The 21,199-nt window shown below is 44.6% G+C and overlaps 1 protein-coding gene and 1 long non-coding RNA gene across 4 annotated transcripts in view; one reads left to right on the top strand and one right to left on the bottom strand.

The window, feature by feature from the left end:
- The window catches only part of adam15 (ADAM metallopeptidase domain 15), a 26,942-nt gene extending 5,829 nt beyond the window's left edge, over positions 1–21,113 (top strand). The window contains exons 3-26 of one of the 3 annotated variants that reach the window (XM_024258330.2): positions 2,763–2,913; positions 3,621–3,697; positions 3,767–3,845; positions 3,911–3,987; positions 9,079–9,307; positions 10,393–10,458; positions 10,542–10,613; positions 10,687–10,856; positions 10,926–11,010; positions 11,141–11,289; positions 11,940–12,117; positions 12,345–12,437; positions 12,525–12,720; positions 12,916–13,024; positions 13,120–13,315; positions 13,468–13,545; positions 13,677–13,788; positions 13,865–14,018; positions 16,718–16,826; positions 16,981–17,049; positions 18,477–18,545; positions 18,706–18,771; positions 18,991–19,157; positions 20,623–21,113. In XM_024258330.2, the coding sequence (XP_024114098.1) occupies positions 2,836–2,913; positions 3,621–3,697; positions 3,767–3,845; positions 3,911–3,987; positions 9,079–9,307; positions 10,393–10,458; positions 10,542–10,613; positions 10,687–10,856; positions 10,926–11,010; positions 11,141–11,289; positions 11,940–12,117; positions 12,345–12,437; positions 12,525–12,720; positions 12,916–13,024; positions 13,120–13,315; positions 13,468–13,545; positions 13,677–13,788; positions 13,865–14,018; positions 16,718–16,826; positions 16,981–17,049; positions 18,477–18,545; positions 18,706–18,771; positions 18,991–19,157; positions 20,623–20,683 (2,739 nt within the window). In that variant the 5' untranslated portion in view covers positions 2,763–2,835 and the 3' untranslated portion in view covers positions 20,684–21,113. The remainder of the gene's footprint in view (positions 1–2,762; positions 2,914–3,620; positions 3,698–3,766; positions 3,846–3,910; positions 3,988–9,078; positions 9,308–10,392; positions 10,459–10,541; positions 10,614–10,686; positions 10,857–10,925; positions 11,011–11,140; positions 11,290–11,939; positions 12,118–12,344; positions 12,438–12,524; positions 12,721–12,915; positions 13,025–13,119; positions 13,316–13,467; positions 13,546–13,676; positions 13,789–13,864; positions 14,019–16,717; positions 16,827–16,980; positions 17,050–18,476; positions 18,546–18,705; positions 18,772–18,990; positions 19,158–20,622) is intronic. The other 2 variants (XM_024258329.2, XM_024258331.2) reach the window with 2 other exon arrangements.
- On the bottom strand, positions 2,413–5,496 carry LOC112136574. The gene is made up of 2 exons (XR_002917381.2): positions 5,242–5,496; positions 2,413–2,756 (listed from the first exon to the last, which is right to left on the bottom strand). It is a non-coding gene; the product is annotated as an uncharacterized LOC112136574 (long non-coding RNA).
- Positions 21,114–21,199: the final 86 nt, after the last annotated feature.

Here is a 21,199-nt window from a genome sequence, read left to right on the forward strand (position 1 = left end):
CTCTAGTACAACGAGAGGACTGTCCATTTACATTAACAAACTGGTATCTATCAGATAAATAGTTCCGTTCATCTTTGCTGTTTTGACATCAGATCTTCTCATTTCTGCTTTTTCTCTGAGTTTTTCTCTGAGCTTCATGCAGAAGCATCAGGAGCAAAGCTCCATTTGTTATTTTAAAAGCAGTCAAATAAATCAGATTTTTAGTAGTGACGTTTTCTGTGGATGAATTCAAATATTTGACATCAATCATGAAATTAAAAACGTGTTTCAAGATTTTTCTGAAACAAAAATGAAGCGACTTGAAGCCCTCAGGAGCTGATATCACAAAGAGGACAGGGCGGCGCGTCTAATCTGAGTTTAAGGTGGGGGGGTCCGCCTCACATTCCTCTCGGCGAGACGAGTGGGGGCGCAGAGGAAGGAAGAGGAAGGTTTTCACCACAGCTTCCTGCAGGAGCGCTGGTGTTGGAGGACTTCCTGTGCAGCTGACAGAAACTCTGAGATCATTTCCCTTTCTGAAAACCCCCACCACCTCCTGGTAGCCCCACCCAGCCCAGAGGAAACGGAGCTGCTGGGGAGAAAGTGTCTGTGTGGTAAACCATTCGAGATTAAGATGAGATAATCCCGACTGATTAGAGCCAGAATCAGCATCTTTATCAAACCGAGGTTTGATCAGAGGAAGAAAACTTCACTGGAGAAGGTGAAGGAGGGAAAGCAGCTTCAGCAGATTCCAGAGAGCAGAACCCGATGGAACATCAGGATCTGAACGCCGGGACAGACGGGGGGAGGAAACGGTTCCTCAAAGTTTCAATTCCTGACAAACAGAAAACCTCTCGTTCCTCTGAAACAATCCATCTGCCCCCCTCCCACACAGAGCCACTCCCAGTTTAAGTGAACATGACTCAGCCAACAAACGCCCCCACCCTGCTGCACAATGATGTGACCCCTCCACAGCACAAAGTACGGAGGGTGGAGAAAACAAACACGCCTCGGGGAGTTGACACCCAGGAGCTTTAAAGGAGAACGCCGCTTTTCCCGCTCCCCACTAACCTGATGATGATGAAGACTCTGAACTCCATCAGACGTTTCCAGAACCTCCAGGATTCTGCTGTGTTTTCATGAGTGTTGCAGCAGAAAAGCTGCAACAGTTTCTCTAAAAAGCTGCAAAAAATGCAGTCTTTAAACTAAACTACTCTGTGATTTATTTCAAAATAAAACAGACTGGTTTGTGTTTGTTTGAGAGAAACTGTATAGCATGTGTCAAAGTCGAGGCCCGGGGGCCGGATCCGGCCGTTATCTTGTTTCTAACTTGTATAATTTTGACAAAATATATTTTTATGGAGAGTAAAATATTGAAAGTTATTTAAGTTTTAAGTTGATTTATTCTGGAATAATATTCCTGCCTTTTTATTCTTCATAATTATGTTTAAAGTTAGGGTTTTAAAGTTTTAAAAATTGACATTCTGCTAACTTTTTGGAATATGTTGGAATTCACTAAGATATTTTTAGGCTGTTTTGAAGTTTACCTATTTTTTCAGCTGCATGCTAGCTGTTTTGGTTAACCTAAGTTTTTATTTTTATTTTTTTAGGCTAATTTGGCATTTAGCTAATATTTTATCTGACTATTAGCTTCAGCGTTACTTTGCAACTATTAATTTCAGCATCTTCAGCAGCCAAATTCAGCTTCCAGCATTCACACTAGCATTATCACAGGTAATGCTATATATCTAGTTCATAATTATGCTAAAAATTTACGGTTTTAAAGTTTTAAAAATGTCGTTTTAGAGTGTTCAATAAATGTTTATCCTGTTCGGTCCGTGACCTCAGGTGTGTTGTGGATTTTGACCCCCTGTGTGATTGAGTTTGACCCCCCTGTTGTAGAACTAGAACAGCTGTTACATAAATTGATCGGTTGTTGGTGCATTATGGGTACTGTAGTCAGTCAGGAGCTTAGTGGAGTGATACGTTCCTCAACGTAATGAAGTGCAATAGTGACGGTGTTGTGAGAACTGGACTGACTGATGTCATCCATAAAAAAACGCTTAACTCCGGCTCCAACCAAATCAAGTCAATTCAGGCGCCATACTTTCACAATACCGACGCCACCATGTTGGAGCCAGACTTTGTCAGTCAGCAGTGATTGGTCCAAGTTGGCCTGAATGTTTTGTGGAAACCACTCCTACCAATCAGGAATGAGCTTGTTGGAAGACCACGCCCCTACCCATTAAAATGAGGCAATTGAATTGTGATATTGGGCTAAATAAATTGAATTGAATTGAAAGCGGGCTGCATCAAAATCTGTCAGAAATCTATAGTTTTAGCAGCCAGCAGACTCCACCTACTTGTTCTGAGGCTTCTGATTGGTCAGTTTACATATTGAATAACTTGAACTACAGAAAAAAAATTGAAAACTAATGAGAATCAAGAAGATCTTTAAAAGATCTTGAAGTCAGAATGTTTATTCTGACCAGTAGAATGACTGAGGAACAGCTGGTTATTTCTACATGAAAGTCTTTGGGATTTTGGCTTCGTTTCTCTGTCTGTTAATAAAATCATTTGAACGCATTATAATTGTATCATTTTTGCGTTCAGTGTTTTTTTTACACATCTTCAAGGTTGTGTTGAGATGAAGTAGTTGGAATTGTTGAACTTCATGGAAATCGGATCAATCACAGCATTGGCAGAACCCAGAGAACCGAGCCGTCCTGCAGACCTGCTCATCCTGAAGAACAATCAGGAAAATCTGCTTCCTCCTTCTCCTGCAGAGGAGAAAGCAAGCCGGAGTCAGACAGGAAGTGTCTCTTCTTCAAAGAACAGCCCATTAACAGACAGGAAGACATGCTGATTGGACGGCGGATGCACTCAGCTCCGCCCACACCCCAAAGAAGCAGAGAGGAGGAAGCCAGAGATTCGGAGGTGTGACCCGACTTCCTAAACTGGATTCCTCTCCATCAGATGTGATGACAGACGGGAAGAACTCTAAATATCACTTTACAACGTCATCAGGATGCCAAAGTTCTTTGTGATCAAAGAAAATTCAATAAATTAATTACAGCAATTAAAAACAGCTACATAAAAATAATAATTATTTGTTGTTGTGTTTCTCTCATATAGTTCCAGTTTGTTCTGTAAACAAACCTCAAACTGTCTGGATGGCGGTTAGACGTGACAGGCACAGCTTCTTTCAACACTAAAACTTCTGCATGAATCCTCTCAGGAATCTTTCTCGTTTTGCTCTGAACGTCTTCTACTTTAAAATGTTCAGAAAATCTAAGAAAAGAACAACTGAGTAATGAAATGAAAATAAAGGAGAAAACAGCAATAATTCAGTGAAAGTTAAATGTTCTCATTTATAACAACTTTAGAATTGTCTTTTAGATGGAGGAAATGTATCGTTAACAGAACATTCTGACCTAAATAAAAAAAGACATTTGGGTAGTTTTATAATTAATAATCAGACCAAAAAACGTCCCATGTCAAATTGTAATCTTTTCATCTGCAGAAACGCCAAAAAAATAGAAGGTCAGTCCTGAAGAATCAAATATCAGAGCAGAATCCTGCAGTGAATGTGGAAGCAGCGTTCTGCAGCGCTCCGTTGACTCTGTCCTCCTGGTGTTTTCCAGGACGGACACCCCGACAGGCTGCAGGGGGCGCTGGAGGTGGGAGGCCGCCTCCTCGTGCTGGACCTGGAGAAGAACCAGTGAGTGTTGCTGGTCAGCAGGTGAGGCCGCCGTGACCTTCACTGATGCTCTGTCTTCTCGCTCCGCAGTCAGCTGCTCCCCAAACCCCCCAACGTCTTCCTCTACCTCCCCAACGGGACCGGGGTGTCGCTGCCCGCCGACCCCGTGGTGAGTCACTGCACGCCTGCGCCGCTCCTCCACCCAGCTGTGACTGATGCACGTGTCCTCCACAGACTCATTGCTATTACCACGGAAACGTCCGAGGATTCCCACAATCCAGAGTGGCTGTGAGCACCTGCTCCGGCCTGCGGTCAGTACCCCACCGACCTCTGACCCAGAAGGAAATGTTGCTTTTCCCATTTTATTTTGTTTTCATAACCTTCATCACCTTTATGCTTATTTTAGACGTTTATTTAAGAAAACGTCCTGTTTTATCGTAAACATTTTAGTATTATTCTTCTTTATAACCTTTCAGGTTATTTCTCACTAGTTCAACACATAACAGTTTAACTGTCTTTATATTTACACTTAAGTTACTATTTTAACCAGACAATATAGAGGTTCTTGTTTGTTTTTATATTCATTTGTTGTAGATTTTGTTTAGTCTGTAGTTTAGAGGCATCATTCAGACCTTTTATGATTCAGCTTCTTTTCAGCAGCTAAAATGGACTTATTCAGCTGAATCCAAAACGCTGCTTCAGTTTCAAGAACAGCAGAGAAGCTGAGCGAGGCCTGAAGCGTTTCAGGAACCCTTAGACACAGATCTGCTGCAACATTCAGGTTTACGGTCCTTCTGTCTGAGTGAAAGCGTAGCAACAGCTTTAAACTAGTTCATGGGTGCCCAAAGTGGGCCAAATTTGGCCCGCCAAGTTGTGTCTATGGAAGCTGCAGAGTTTAGTTGAAACCCTTTATGGCAGGATGTCAAACTCATTCGCACATCTTTTTAAAATTGATCTTTAAATTTTATTTCTTAATTTGCATTTCCATCTTTGAATTAAATGCTTCTTACTGCTGTTTTTTATTGTTATTTGTTTGTTTTGTAAGCGTCTTTGAGTATTTTTTAAAGGCGCCAAATAAATAATATTTATTATTATTTTTATATGGATCCAAAATCCAAAACACACCTTAGGTCGCTGTCCGAACAGGATAAACATTTATTAAAACTTTAAATCCATATTTTTTTAACATAATTATAAACTAGATATATAACATTACCTGTGATAATGTTAGTGTGAATGCTGGAAGCTGAATTTGGCAGCTGAAGATGCTAAAATTAATAGATGAAAACGCTGAAGCTGAAAGCTGAAAACGCTGAAGCTGATAGCCAGCTAAAATTTTTCAAACTTTAAAACTGTAACTTTTTAAAATAATTATGAATAATAAAAAGGCAGGAATATTATTCCAGAATAAATCAACTTAAACCTTAAATAACTTTCAGTATTTTACTCGCCATAAAAATAAAAATATATTTTGTCAAATCATACAAATCAGAAATGAGCTCAAGATAACATCGGGTCATTAATAACAATAAAGTAAAATGATCTGGAGGGCCGGATAGAATTACCTGGAGGGCCGGATCCGGCCCCCGGGCCTTGACTTATGGTTTTCCATAAAACGTCCCTTACATCAGTGAGTAACCTCCAGGCCAACATTGAGTCACTGATGAAGTCAAAAGAACAGCTCCACGTCTCGCACTAAGATCCCAGTTTGCTGTTTTCATTGGAAGAAAGTTTGTTTATTTGTTTTAGCTTGTTTATTTTCAATTAAAAATGGCCAATGAGGCCTTACTGTTATTGTTAAAGGTTTCAAAGAAAAAAAATACTTTTTATTCTTTCTAATGAGTGATACCTTGATAAAATCAGAATCAAAATAGTTAATTGAACCATATTCTTTATTTTCTGGTTTTATTTTATGACATCCAAAAAAATGATTGTATTTGGCCCGCGGACCGGGATCTTTTTTAGATTTTGGCCCTTTATCCAAAAAGTTTGGGACCCCCTGACTAGATAATAGACCAAAAGAGTTGTTGGGATTCTGTGTTTCTCAGCTTTGACTCAGTCGTCTAAAAACGACGTGAACACCGTAAACAGCTTTCAGTGAAACCTGCTGTTTGAGCCCAAAGACAGCTGAATCAGATGAAGGATTTCTGCTGAGTCATCATCAGACCAGAGCCGCAGCTGAGTCCAGACGGAAGTGCTTTTCCTGACATCTGCTGACGAAGCTGTGAAAAACTGTGAACTGACCCGAAAGCCGCGCTGCTCCAGAGTTCAGGGTTTACAGCTTCTGAAGGCTTTTCAGTGTAATGAGATGAACGATCTCAATGTTCCCCCGCAGATCCAGTTGATCCGATTCATGTGGAGCGACCTGTGACCCAGAGATTACCGGATTCATTCAAGTTCTGTGTCAGCGCGGTGAACAATGCCGGTCACGCTTCAGATTCCAGCCTCGGTCAAACCTGGACTTCTATATTTAGAACAAGACTGCAGATCCCACGTTACAGCATGAAGTGTGAGAAAATCACGTCTAAATCTACGAGTTTGGCAGAGATTCTCAGACCAGCAGATGCTTTCACTGGATAACTTTCAGACGTTCACGCTCGAGGCCTCTGACCGCACAGGTGAAGGAGGGAAGAACCCGCTCCTCTGAGAGGAACCTGTGTTTCCATGGAAACAATGAGGCAGGGCTCCATGCTCCAAGCCACCTCACTCCCACCTCCCATAAAAACATGGAAACTCCTGAACAAACATCAGGACTTCTGAGTTTCTGTCCTCTGACACAGAAAACACGGACCAAATCCAACGATGACAGTTATGCTGCTGTCCCAGATGAATCCGAGCGAGGGAAAAATGGTCCAGCCTGTACGGGTCACACAGGTGACCAGCAGGAAGAGTCAGGTCGTAGACGCTCCGTGAACCACAGAGAGAAAGTGTTCATGTTCATCTACGGGCGTGCTGCGGGTGACAGGTCGTAGTGAACACTTCTACAACACATACGAGTCAGTGAGTAGGTGAGACACAGGTGTGTCGTACAGATTTGACATTTTTTTAACTCCGCCCTCAAATCTTGCACAGGATCCCATCAGTGCTGTTCACGTGAAACGTGCACGCTCCTCGCTGCAGCCTGACTGTTAGAAATGAGACAGTCAGAGTGTAGATTGTGTGAATGTCCTACGGGCACTTATGGATCACGTGCACGGTCACCAAGGAGCCAGTACTCACACCTTAAAGGGTTAGTAATGGGGTTGTAGGTCATTTTCGGTGTTAACTGTATTTCGCCTTATATTTACCATTTCCAAATGTTTTGGCGTGTTTTGAGCAAGAAATATTGAAATAAAACGGCCTTTTTGAGGCCAAATTTGGCAAACCTGTCTCTTCCGGGTGAAAAGCTCCGTTTTGGTCACGTGGTGCGTGTGACGTCAGAGGGGTCAACATAGCAAGATGGCTTCTCCTTTGCGTGTCGGAGCTAGCGATAGCAGCGATATTTCCAGGTCCACAATTCTGTCTTCAGACTCAGATTGTGGAAACATTTGTTCTGGGTCCGCCTGCATTCTGCTGCTGGCGCTGTCTCACTCACATGACGTCAACGCGTCACGTGACCCAAATCGAGCCGTTTCTGAAGCAGGGCGAAATGTGAGTGTGATTTTGTCAAATTTTACAAAAACCTGCGTTTGTCAACGGTAATTATTTGTTATTTTTGATACATGAGAACATATGGAATATATCTGGATACGCATTTTAGCTTTGTCCCAGCCCTTTACTAACCCTTTAATAACCAGTAGAGTGTGGAGTAAGGACACAGTACGACAGCATCACCTGTACATTATAAATGTGTAACTTCCATCATCCTTACGAGTACTTCACAATACTCTTACCACACACGATAATGGTACTTTTCATGATGTCCCTTAAGGCGACCGTATAAGCCTCAAGGGAACTGTAAACCTTTCCACTGAGCACTCCGGTGCTGTTCGGTCCAGTATTTTGAGTATTTCCATTGTTGAATGGAGCCATTAAACAGTTCCGACTCGTACCTCTAGAGGGCCTCCATCTGTTGAAGGTCCATAGAAAAATAGAACAGAATGGTTGGGGGCGGAGCTGCTGTATCCACAACGTTGATTGGTAGACAGTGATGACGACATTAGAAATCACGAGTATAGTGCTAAGCTAGCGATTCTGTTTTCCTCTTCATGGCGGTATTCTTCCTAGACCGTAATCTTCTTTCAGACAACATTAACTTCCTGTTCTACCCGATGTACAAAAAGTAAAGACAGAAGAAGACGAGCTGCTGGATGACCTCCATTATTGTTGCTTTGCTAGTCGTCGCTCTACAAGGACACGGCAGCGGTCTACACCACGCAAACCGCTCAGTGGAAGAGAGCCTGAACTGACTGGAAACGCTCAGCAGAATTAACTGGACGGACCACTCCGTACTGGACCGGATTGTGCCGGACCGCTCGTATTGAACAACCAGACAGCAACATGTCAAATGTCCACTTTGATACGAAGACGGTTCAAATCAAATTCTCCTACAGTAACGTGTTTCTTTATATTTTTGCTTTGTCAACTCTAACCACTCCCATAACACCAAAGATTTAAGTTACCTTAAAGTATTTTATTTGAGGTGCAGCTCTGGACGTGGAGATGAAGTTCAGCCACAGTCTCACTGCATCCAGGACTCTTTCTAGTGTCAAACCTCTGCCAAGTCCACATGAATCCTTTCTGTTTGGAGACCATCTAAGACAGGAGTGTCAAACTCAGTCACACAAGGGACCAAAATTCAAAACACACCTTAGGTCGGGGGCTGAACAACATAACCATTTATTCAACACTCTGAAACTACATGTTTAAAACTTTAAAGCTTATTTTTTTATCATTACTATGATGAAAACAGGCAGGAATATTATTCCAGAATAAATCACCTTAAACCTAAATAACTCTCAATATTTTATTCTACATAAAAATATATTTTGTCAAGATCATACAAGTTAAAAATAAGTGCAAGATAACATCGGGCCATAAATAATAATATAAAATGATCTGGAGGGCCGGATAGAATTACCTGGAGGGCCGGATCCGGCCCCCGGGCCTTGACTTTAACACATGTGACCTAAGACATCTGAAGAAAAATGCAGACAAAACGACCTCTCGGACAGGTCTGATCCTGGTTTGAACCTGGTTTGATCCCGGTCTGATCCAGAGCTGGTTTCCTCTGATGTCCTCATGGTTCTGCAGGTATAAAATCTCACCTGAACTCTGCTTTGGACCAAACCGGAGACCGGAGGTCATCCTCAGAACCAGCCTGAACACAACAGATGTGTCTGGAGCGCTGAGAGCGTGCAGATTGAGGCTTCTATCTCTTCGTCTGTTTAACGGCTTTATTTTGTGTTCGCCTCCTCTTCCAGGGGCGTCATCGCTCTGAACTCCTCCCTGAGTTTTGAGCTGGAGCCAGAGGAGCACCTCCTGCAGGAGCGCAGAGGAGAGGAGGAGCAGAGTGGAAGTGGAGCAGGAGCTGATGAAGGAGAGCTCCACCTGCTGTTCTCCACTGCCCCCCTGGACACCCCCAGCTCCAGAGTCTGTGGTGTACCCCACACTGCTGCCCCCCCCATCCACAGCCCCCCCCACACACGGCGGGTGAGACGGCCTTCCCTCAGAAACACGGTTATGACCGTTAGAGGTTTCTCTGGTCCTCGCTGTGTTTCCAGCGTTGGACGTGGCGGTCCGCTGACTGCCACAGTAAAAGTAACAACTATTAACAAAATAGGACAATTCCTAATATCTCGTACGAGTTCAAATATCTGAGCAATCAGGGGCTCAGCTTTGGTCCGTGGCGTGTTGAGCGTTCTCCTCCTGAACTTTATGGTATTTTTTTTATTTGCATGGAGACAGTAATGAATAGATTATCTATTTTTTTTTAATTTCCTTCCGCCAATGCGGGACAGAAAGACCCAATCTGCATTTGTCACTCCTCCCCTCCATAGGGACAGTTTAAGTGCAAGCCGTGTTCGGAATATTATTTTTTAAATCTGACCCTCCAAATGGAGGGATAGAAAGTCTTCTGAACCGCGTCGCGCTGAGAAGCGCTTTTCTTCACGTGGATGTTCTCTGACGCACAGACGTTTGCATTTAGCATGACCTTTTAAAGTTATAAAACCGCTGTTGTTGTGTATATTTGAGTGCTGGAAGCTCCGTGCTAACGCTAGCGGACCAGCGTTTATTGGTGACATCATCAAACCAAAGTGACGTCTAAAATATGAGACACAAATTTTTCATAACTCTCTGGTTGTAGGGATAAGGGAAGGAAAGAATTTAGATTGGGTCTAAGTCATCAAACTGGGTCACAGAGAGATTTAAGCCTCCTGCAGTCGATGGTGAAGCTCACCGTACCGGGAGAATCTCTGAATGATCTCGTGAACATGGAGACGGGATTACTGATGCCTTTGTAGATCTCTTTAAAATAAATAAACCTGATCTCTCTACATTATCCACGTCTTCTATGCATTGACTGGATATGAGAAAAACAGATATAGAAATATATTTCTGGAAAATGGTCCATCAGCACATTTAACCTCAAAACCGAAGCGGAGGACTTGAATTAGCTGCACGAGTCGTGTTTGGTGTGAGCGCAGCATTAGACTGTAGAAGCAGAACAATAAACTGGAGGATTCATTCAGTCTCCAGGAGGTAACATCAGCTGTGTCTGTCTGTTCTTCCTGCAGACCAAGAGGGACATCCTGACTGAGACCAAATACATCGAGCTGGTGCTGGTGGCGGATCATCAGGAGGTCAGTAATCCGGGACTGAAACCCCGTCTGATGGAGGTTAGAGAGAGATCGTGTCTTCAGTAGATCCTCCTCATGTTCCACAGTTCCTGAATTACCAGAAGAACAACAAGACCATCATCTACCGCATGCTGGACGTGGCCAACCAGGTGGACTGGGTGAGACCTCTGATGAGCCTCAGCCGTTGGTCCAGACCAGCAGCAGAACCAACAGCCTCCCCTCCTCTTCCAGTTCTACCGTCCTCTGAACGTGCGGGTGGCGCTGACCGGCCTGGAGATCTGGAGCGACCGAGACAAGATACGGGTGGAGAAGAGCGCCACCGACACCCTCAACAACTTCTTGGATTGGAGAACGCGAGACCTGCTGCCACGCCTTCGCCACGACAACGCCCAGCTGGTCATGTGAGGCTTCGACCGAGCGAAAGTTCAACCCGCCGGGCAGCCGGGCCACGGTCTGTCTCTGCTCCACAGGGGGGAGTCCTTCGACGGGACCACGGTGGGGATGGCGTCCCAGTCCTCCATGTGCTCCAGAGACCGCTCCGGAGGTGTCAATGTGGTGAGGCAGATGCTCGCTTGGGACACACAACCCCCCCCCCCAACACTCACACACATCCCAGACATGGAGCCTCCTCTCTCAGGTCCAGACTCTGGTCGGTCTCTAAATCCTAACTCCTTCCCCACCCCAGGACCACCTGGTCAGCGTTCTGGGCGTGGCCTCAACCATCGCTCATGAGCTCGGTCACAATCTGGGAATGAGACACGACACCGCCGAGCGCCGCTGCTCCTGTCAGAATGAGCCGCGCCTGGGGGGCTGCATCATGGAGCCGTCAACTGGGTCAGTACCAAACGGTTCCATCTGACGGGTAGGAGCTTACAGGGTTCCTGCGGGGTCTCAAAAAGAATTGAATTTATGAATTTGGAAATAATATCTTAAAAACGTCTGGAATTTTGATATATGAACTTTCAAATATTGTGCTCCTTGAAATTTACCTGTTTTATATTTGATGTCAAAAGTTAAATTTTTTCCACTAAGATTATTTTGATCACATGATGTAAATAAACATCGGGAAAACCAGTTGTTATACGGTGAAATACGCTGAATACTCGCCTCCAGTTGATTAAACAAAGAAAAGCTCTAGAGCATCACGGCACAGATCACAAACAATAAGATGAGAAGTGACAGTTTTAGTCAGAAAATGTAAAAAAAATTCTAATATTTCAATTTTTAACAAAAAGAATATTTCAATACTTGGCAATGAATTAATAAAACAGGAAATAATGAATGAATTGGGAAATAGTCTAAGAAACTGATCTTCATTTTTGACATCCATGGCTTTAAAAATCGTCCCTATTTTGTCTTAAATTTAACTTGCAGGAACACTGATCTTAACTGACCTGCCACAATAGTTCAAACCTCAGTTCCAGAACATAATCAGACTGTTGCTCAAACCGCGAGCTGTAACCCCGCCCCCTCTGTGACCTCAGGTTCCTGCCGGGTCAGCAGTTCAGCAGCTGCAGCGTCACGGACCTGACGGTCAGCTTGCAGCACGGCGGCGGCATGTGTCTGTTCAACGTCCCGCAGCCGGACCGCCTCCTGGGAGGACCTCGCTGTGGAAACCTGTACGTGGAGAAAGGGGAGGAGTGTGACTGCGGGCTGCTGCAGGTAACCCTCACCATAACCCGTTCACCGGCAGAACCTGTTCACCGGTTCTGCTGCTGGTTCTAAGATCAGACATTAAGTCATCTGAGCTCCAGATGAAGCTAAAAATCTTCTCCTGAAATAGTAGGAGCAGCAGAAAGAAACATGAACTGAATCTAAATCTGGGATCAGCAGACGAGAACCCAAACAAACAGAAACTGATCTAATCCTTCTGTGCTCTGATTGGTCAGGAGTGTGAGGACCCCTGCTGCAACGCCTCCACCTGCCGGCTGGTTCCTGGAGCTCAGTGCTCCTCTGATGGTATCTGCTGCCAGAGCTGTAAGGTCAGACAGACCCCCCACCCCTCCCCCAACATTGGATCTGGGCTTTCTGCCGGTCCGCACCTGAACCGGATCTTCTCCATCCTTCAGCTGCGACCGGCCGGATCGATGTGCCGCGAGCCGCTCGGAGACTGCGACCTGCCGGAGTTTTGCTCAGGCTCCTCCCCCCACTGCCCCCCCAATGTCTTCCTGCAGAACGGCGAACTGTGCGAGAACAGCACCTCCTACTGCTACGAAGGAGTCTGCGCCAACATGGACACCCAGTGCCAGATGCTGTGGGGACCCAGTAAGAACTCATATTTTAACCTGTTCTTAGCAGACCTGTCACTACCTTTAACAGCTTTTAATTAACTGAACAATCACGTGTTTCTGAGTTATTCTGTCAGGTTGGTCTCAGTTTTTACTCCACTTGTTGATTATCTCGCTCAAACATCAGAATGATGTTGATCCAAAACCGCTCTGTTGGGGTTTGATTCCTCAGATGCCACCAGCGCTCCAGCCGTTTGTTTCTCATCTGTGAACAAACAGGGGAACAAATACGGAAACTGCGGTCAGCTGGCCAACGGCTCCCACATCCCCTGTGGAAACGCGTAAGTGCGCCTGCCGCAAGCTCAAACACCGCCGATCTGCTCTCACACCGCCTCCTCCGTCCTGCTGGACTCAGCTCTCCTCTCTGCTACTGTAGAGATGTCCACTGCGGCAGGATCCAGTGTCAGGGCGGCCGGGAGCGCCCCCTGCTGGGCAGCAACGCTCAGATCCTCACCACCACCGTGCGCTTCAACGACAGCGACCTGATCTGCAGAGGAACCTTCTTCCACCTGGGGGACGATGTGTCCGACCCCGCCACTGTGGCCCAGGGCACAGCCTGCGGGCCTGGAAAGGTCAGACAGCGCCCTCTGCAGGCCTGGAGGAAAGACTGCACTGAAAACAGCTTATACCTTGTCACATTTTTACCCAGAATTAATGTAGAAAATTAGGAGATTTCAAATATGCCTTTTAAACAGCGCAAATGTTTTCTTGTTTCCTCTCACAGGCTTGCTTTAACCATAAGTGTCGGGCTGTGTCCATGTTTGGCGTGGACGACTGCCGCAGGAAGTGTAACGGTCATGGGGTTAGCAAAGCATTTTTCTGTTTCAACAAACATGGTTTCTTTGTTTAAAAGTTTAATTTACAGCTGTCTTTTTATGTTGTTACTATACTATAAAAAGTCTTTCGACTGGCCGTCCTCTGTTTGTGTTTCAGGTGTGTAACAGTAATAAGAACTGTCACTGTGACGTGGGCTGGGCTCCTCCTGACTGCAGGTACTCGGGTCACGGCGGCAGCGTGGACAGCGGTCCGGCCAGAGCTGCTGGAGGTGCTTCTACCGAAACCCTGCAGGTTCTCTCTGGTGGTTTATCACCTGGAATAAAAACTCCTGCTTCTGTGTTCAGGGTCGGATCCGGTCCGAGTCGCCCTGCTCGTCATCTTCTTCTTCGTCCTCCCTGTGGTCCTCCTCTTCCTCGCTCTCCGCTTTCCACGTTTCCGCCGGGCGCTCTGCTGTCTGGGACAGAGCAGCCCCTTCCACAAAGCTCTTCAACATAACCGGTAACGCTCCTGCTGTGTTCGTTTAAAGTCATTATGGGGACTTCAACATAACCGGTAACGCTCCTGCCGTGTTCGTTTAAAGTCATTATGGGGACTTCAACATAACCAGTAATGCTCTTGCTCTGTTTGTTTAAAGTCATTATGGGGACTTCAACATAACCGGTAGAGCTCCTGCTGTGTTCGTTTAAAGTCATTATGGGGACTTCAACATAACTGGTAATGCTCCTGCTGTGTTCGTTTAAAGCCAATAGGGGGACTTGACTTTGGCACACGGTTTGTGGACCTTCTGCTGATGGAGGACCAAACTGTAAAGGTCTGCATTTAAAGGGGTTTTATTAATCTCCAAACTGGCTTCAAGTTGAAAGCGTCTGAAGCATTGAAGTGTAAAACCTGGTCCTGAAGCTGCAGCAGCAGCTTCTCCTGGTGTCTCTGAGAACTCTGCATCCCTGATGCTCTGACACTTAGCTCCTCTCTAGCTTTCCCTTCTCTTTACCAACTGATTTTTCTGGGGAGGATTCCTTGTTCCTACTGGAAACATAAAGTTATGACCAGCCCTGTTTATTTACAGCTATGGGTCATGTGACGCGCACTGATCTGAAGGCTAAACACCAGAGTTCCTGGTTCAGAACAATAAAAGCTGGTCAGTTTTTCATCAGCTCTGGAGAATTCAGGTTCCTACAAACCATTCACAACAATTACAGACTTAACATTTTCTCCCAAAAGCTAAACCAGAGCCTCATGGTGGTCTCCCCCCACACTGCTGGGTTGTGTTGGTGACTCTAGTAGGACCATCATGTCCAAGATGATCCCTCAAGTGTTCAGTGATGCTGAGGTCAGGACTACTGGTCCTTCATTATTATTGACATTTATTTATCCATTATCAAGATTTCAAACCTCTTTTGTAAGGGAGTCCTGGCCAAGAGGCAGCCACAGTTAGTTAAAAATACATCTAGACATTAAGACAATGAAACCTTTAAGACAATTGCATCTGAACATTACATAAAAGCATAAAATAAATGGAGTCATAAAAATGTGGTAGATTAAAATACTAAAGTTACAGTATTGTGTGGACTTTTATTTTTCTTTGAGTTTAAAAGTCAGGGAGTTATGAATCAAAACACCAAGATATCTGTACTCCTACACCACCTCGATGACTTCCCCTTCAAGAGTGGTGACTACAGGAAGATTATCTGGATTTATTTATTGGAAATCAGCTTTAATTTAGACTTCTCTGAATTTAGCACCAGTTTTAGTGAAAGAAGGGAGTTTTGGACAGCAACAAAAGCTTCTGCAGGGTTTCTATGACCTGAAAGAGCGATGATCCACAACAATAAATAACTGTATCATCAGCATAAAAGTGCAAGTTGACTTCTGAGACCGATTGACTCACATCATTGATATAGAGAATTAATAAGATGGGGCCTAAAACAGAGCCCTGCGGCACTCCTTTTTTAATCATGACTCAAGATCTTCATGCTTTATACACTGAGTTATGTTGTGTAGGTAGTTGGAGAACCATGTCCATCCTCCCCTAAACTCTGGAGGGAGTTTCTGTTAAAACATCTGTTTGCTTCCCCTGGTTGTAAAAACTCCATGAGGTCGGCTTCGTCCTGTCGGTTCATTTTGCTGTTTTATTCTGACATTATTCTTTGTATGTTTTCTGAACTTTACATGTTGATGCTTTTGTTTCAATGGTCCTGAATTTGTCTCAAAGTGACACAAAGAAGATCCTAAAAGATCTCAAGCTTAATGTTCCAGAATCTGGACAGCCTCTCCAGCTCAGTCAATGTGGAGCAGAAAGGGCTGACCTAAAGTGACCCCTGATTCTGAGGGCAGCCTGAGGAATTTGACACACTGGGACATTATTCCATTATATATTTGTAAAATGTACTCAGGACCGGTTGAAACTGGAACCTGGAGCTGTTTGACAGTTTGGACAAAACCTGGTTTGAAAGCCTAAAGGCTCCAGTTTGACCTCATGTGGACCAGATCCAGATGATGCTGGTAGTTTGACAGATGCAGGGATGAGTCCTTCATTCAGACAGCAGGTGAGGGGAAAACTCAGCTGTGGAAAACACGGAAATAAAGATGATAAAGACGCAGAAGTAACCAGAAGGGGGCAGTGTTGATGCTGGTGACAGTTTTCAGGAAGCATTTTGGAGCTCCCAAAGACCTGCACACACTAAACCTTTCTCTACCCACGATGCAGTGTGACTGACAGTGAGATGTGGGATTTGGAGTTTGACCCCGCCCACGTCGCCAGGTACGGCTCTGTCAGAGAACTTTGGTTGGAGGTTCACACCTGCAGAGAAGAAACCTTTCAGGACTTAAAGCTGCAGCGCTTCGATTCCTCACGTCTGGAAGTTTGTCTCCGTTTGGGAGAAATGAAGTCCTCAAATCCGGTTGTAGGTGCAGCTTTAAGTCCGAATTTCAAATCCAGATGGTTGTTGTTGTTTTCTCACATAGTTTGATGTAGAACTGGGCAGCAGGTTGAGTTCCTCCATAAACTTCGGGGTTTCTGCAGTAGAAACCTGTAACCTGGTGCAGCTTCATGTGCTCGGCCCTTCACTCGTGTGTTTGTGTTAGAGCAGACTCTGTTTTAGCTGCTGTGTTTTTACAGACTAAACTACATCAGATCAAACACTGTGATGTGAACCAGAACACGTTTTTGTGACTCGACCTTCTGTAACTCGCTGCAGAACTCCAGTGACGGAGCGAGTGGACGGCAGGAACGGAGAGCAGGTCCGGCCGCTCAGATACCACCTGAACCCGCCGCCTGACATCCCTTTGGCTCCGCCCCAGAAAGAGGTAACGGCGATCCCGCCCTGTGTCTTTTCCTCTGAGCAGAAAGAGGAGCGACGGTGTCGGACGCTGCTGCTTACCCAGAAACCCTCTCTTCCCGCCGTGTCTCATTAACTCAACGGCTGCATGTTTCACTGCTCTGCTTCCTGTCTTCTATCAGGCTAATGACAGACCGGCTCCTCCTAATAAGCCCCTCCCTCCTGACCCCGCTCTAACCCCCCCATCAAAGGTAACTCCACCTGTGTTGGTGCTGTTCAGACTCGGCATCTGAATGTCCGTTTGTGCGTCTGTTGTTGTTGTGCATTATGTGTGGCAGTCATGCAGCATAAAAACTCCTGCAGAAATTGGAGGCGGAGCTTCATTTTATTGACTTTGACCTATTTCACTTTTTTGACCAAGCTTTGAAGAAAACTTGTATCTTAATTACAGATTTTTAAAACTTTTGCAGAATCCTGAAATAATCTGAGGGATGATGCAGTTACACTTTTATACCAGCAGGAGGAGATTTTGTTCTAAAGACTAAAACTCCTGAAAGAATTTAACAAAATGTTTATTTGAAAGGTTTTTGATAAAAATCTGCAGGGACTTCTGTGAAAATAATCTGCTGATCAAACAGGATATCTCCCCTCTAATCCGAGATCTGTATTAGATCTCCACTAAGATCAGCGTAAAGTTAATGAATCTTTCCTCCTGCGTCTTCAAATACAGAAACACGTTTGTAGTGTTCAGGTATCAACCGCCCCCAGAAACTAGGCTTTGACTGAATTCAGGAGATTGTTTACTAGGATTTGATTTGTTTCTACTGATTTTTCAAAAGTAGGGCTGGGTATCGATTATAATTTCAAGAAGCGATTCAATTCTACTCCGATTTTTTTCGGTTCTTCAATCCAATTCAATATTGAATTTACACATTTATACGCATTTGTTTAGAAATACATTCATAATCTCTGTGGAAAAGAGAATCTCTTACAAAAATGTTCAGATCATTAACATTGTAAACATTGTTCTGCCTCTCCTGGAGGACGTTTCAGTTTGGCCACTAGGTGGCGATCGTGCTATAGCATTACAGCTTATCCCACAAGAAGAAGAAAGAATGAGGAAGAGACGATGTTTTAGACCACAAATGGTTACTTTAAAAAATATTTCCTTAAAAGTGTTTAGAAAATTCATATAAAGATGTTCATTTAGTCAGAATAAATCTTTATGTCGAATGAGCGTTAGCATTAGCCGTCCTATGGGAAAGTCCATTAAACGTTAGCATCAAGCTAGCGGACTTTAGCTTCATGTGGTAAATCGGTTTATATCTTTATGTATCGATTATTGATCTGTTAATCTTAAATAAATTCAAATCGATTGTATCAACCCAGCCCTGATCAAGACAAAAAAACATGTTAGGTTTTAAAGAAAACATTTCTTTGTGGCACAACAGAACCAAAGATTTTAACATTAGTTTTACCCTTACAACAAAATCTGTAATCTTACAGTTTTAGGATAAACCTCTGAGATTATGATTCTGAGTAAAAACCTCAGACCGAGCGTGATGGCGGCGTGCGCGGCTCCTGCAGGGTCTCTGCTTCACCTGGATGCTCATCACCACATCTCTGCTTTTCCTCTCGGCACTGACTGCTCTTCTTCTCACTCTCATTCATGCATCAGCCGGTTAAGCAGCGACCGGCCGCCCCCAGCAAGCCTCTGCCCCCCGACCCCCCCTCCCCCAGCAGCCAGGTACGCCGCTCCTTAGCGTTTTGGTGTCGCAACCTTTTGCGCTCCTGGACTTGCAGTCCGTTTGTTTGAGTCTCGTCTGCAGAAAGCTCAAATGAAAGCCTCTTCTGTCTGCTCTGCTTCCTCCTGACTCCTCCTCTTCCTCCGCCTCACTAACCTTCAGGGGCGGGCAACTCGACCAGCTCCGCCCAGCAAGCCACTCCCCCCTGACCCTGTTTCAGCTGCACAGGTATGGCACTCTGCAGGCTGATCAGAGGAGATGATTGTAGTGATTGATCATTTATTGATCAGGGATTCATCAGTGATCGGTCAGTGATTGATCTGTGAGCGTCTGCAGGCTTCGATGATGAATGTCTGACAGCTGCAGCATTAGAGCCGATCAGTTTATTGATCGATGTCTCATTGATCGGACAGATCAGCCACATCTCTGTTCTCTCCACCCACACAGGTCTCTGTTCCTCTCAAACCTATTGTGCCTCCCAAGCCCCGCCCCCCAGCCCCACCCACCAACACCCAGCTGCCGCCCCACCCAGGTCTCCCCCCCCTCCTGGGCCACGCCTCCAACACCAAACTGTCTCACCTCGGAGCCGTGGCTCCCGCCCCGGGGTCCAGCAGGTACAGCTGAACAGTGTGATGATGTCACTTCCTGTTTAACACAAATCTATTAAGTTTTAATTTAAGTTCATTTAGTTTTTTCCTCTTTTAACTGTTTTCAGAGTTTTTACAATCGCTGGTTTTGCAGTTTTTCTGTTCCTGAAAACTGAAACAAACATCCATGTTTCAAACAACATGAATAAATGTTTATTAATGTAAAATGCAGTTTTTAAAGGAAACACAACGATGGTTTTCTTCATTTGTTCCAGTGGTTTTGATTGTTTTTGGTGTTTAGTTTTTTGTTGTGACTATTTTGTCTTTTTATAAAGGATTCAAATCACACGATTTCACAGTAAATTTTCAACATTAGTTTACATCTGAAACATAACAGAACATTTGGTAACACTTTAGAGGAGGTGCTGCAAAACACTCAGTATAATGTTTATACAGATAGTTCATATGTTTGTTTAGCTTGTAAGCAGTTTATTGATTGACCTTTGTAGACAATGACCCCACTTTAGATGTTAATAAACCTTATTTGGCTTATTGTACTATGAATGTCTTACTAACACCTTATAAACACATTAATCATGTTTGTTAATGTGTTAAAGCTTGTTAAGGAATCCTGTAATAAATTGTTATCGAATATTTAAGTTCTTTATAAAATAAGAGCGCTCTCACTATGGCGTCTTCAGTTCAGGTGTGATCAGAAAGTTCAGCTGATTTCAGCCTGACTGTATCAGAGAACTGGACCGAGCAAGTGTGATGTCATCCATAGAAAATGGTTATTCTTGTTCCAACCAAAGAGGTCGGTTCAGTTCAGATGTCGTCAGTAATTGGTCTGAGTTGTTTCTATGGTGACCACTGTGACCAATCAGGAGTGAGCTTGTTAGAACGCCACACTCTTACAACCGGAAGGCAGGCTATAGAAAATCTGTCAGTCAAAAGTTTTGAATGTTGAGCGTGGGCATGCAGGCTCCGCCTGCTTTTACTGAGGCATCTGATTGGTCAGTTTATAACTTGAATAACTTGAACTGCAAACAAATATCAAGACAATGTTAAAAAGGTATCAGAGCCAGAATGTTTATTCTGACCAATAGAATGAGGAACAGCTGTTTATTTCTACATAGAAGTCTGTGGGATTTTGCAGGTACTTCCTGTTTGGATCACTAGGGGGGAGGAGTCACTCAGTCCAGTTCTCAGATACAGTCAGTGATCCTGATGTGTGATTTTCAGGACTGACTTGGGTTCAGGTCCAGCCTCGTGTTCTTGAGTGCTCAGCGGGTTGAGGCGGGTCAGAACTTCCTGCTGTCGAGTCCAAACATGCGGCTTTAGTTTCTGTGACTCTACGTCTGTCATAGTGAACAATCTCTCCTGTAAATACATGATTTTATGCTTTTAAATGTGTTTAGATTCCTTCAAAATAATAGCTTATATCTGATGAAAAAGCTAAGTTTCCGTGGAAACTGACCCTCTTTCTCTGCAGACGACCCCCGCTGCGCCCAAGTCGACCCCCAGCCCCGCCCAAAGCCGAGTCCCCCGTCTGACGGTGAGTGTGGACGCTGTTGGAGCGAGCTCCTGCACGCCACGCAAACGGAGGGGAGGACTTTCATCTGTTTTGCACTCAGTTGTTGGATTGAATCCTTCATCAAGTGGAACTGTAAATAAACAGACTGTCAGTGCCTTGCTCAGCAGCTCCTGTGCAGAGACTGCAAACCTCGCTGCTCTGCTGCGCCTCCTGCTGGCAGTCTAGTGCCTTTCTCCAGGATGCCTGAGTCCTGGTCGGGCTCTGGCGCCTCCCGATGGCAGCAGGAGGGAGTCCTGAGCGAAACGCAGCATCGTCCTCATCCTCAGAGAGGAGTTTTTATTGGAGGACTTCGACCAATCACAGGACTTCATGGGAGACGTTTAGAAATGTGGTGGAGAAGAAGCCGAGATGTTTGGAGTCCAAATAAAGCTGATCGTTCAACATGAAAACTGAAATATTTGACTTTATTTCAAAATAAAACAGACTCAATGAGAAACTGAAGCTGAAGTTCTGCTTCTCTGAGGTCATTTTAATG

This window comes from Oryzias melastigma, linkage group LG16 (assembly GCF_002922805.2).
Source record: "Oryzias melastigma strain HK-1 linkage group LG16, ASM292280v2, whole genome shotgun sequence".
Lineage (NCBI taxonomy): Eukaryota > Metazoa > Chordata > Actinopteri > Beloniformes > Adrianichthyidae > Oryzias > Oryzias melastigma.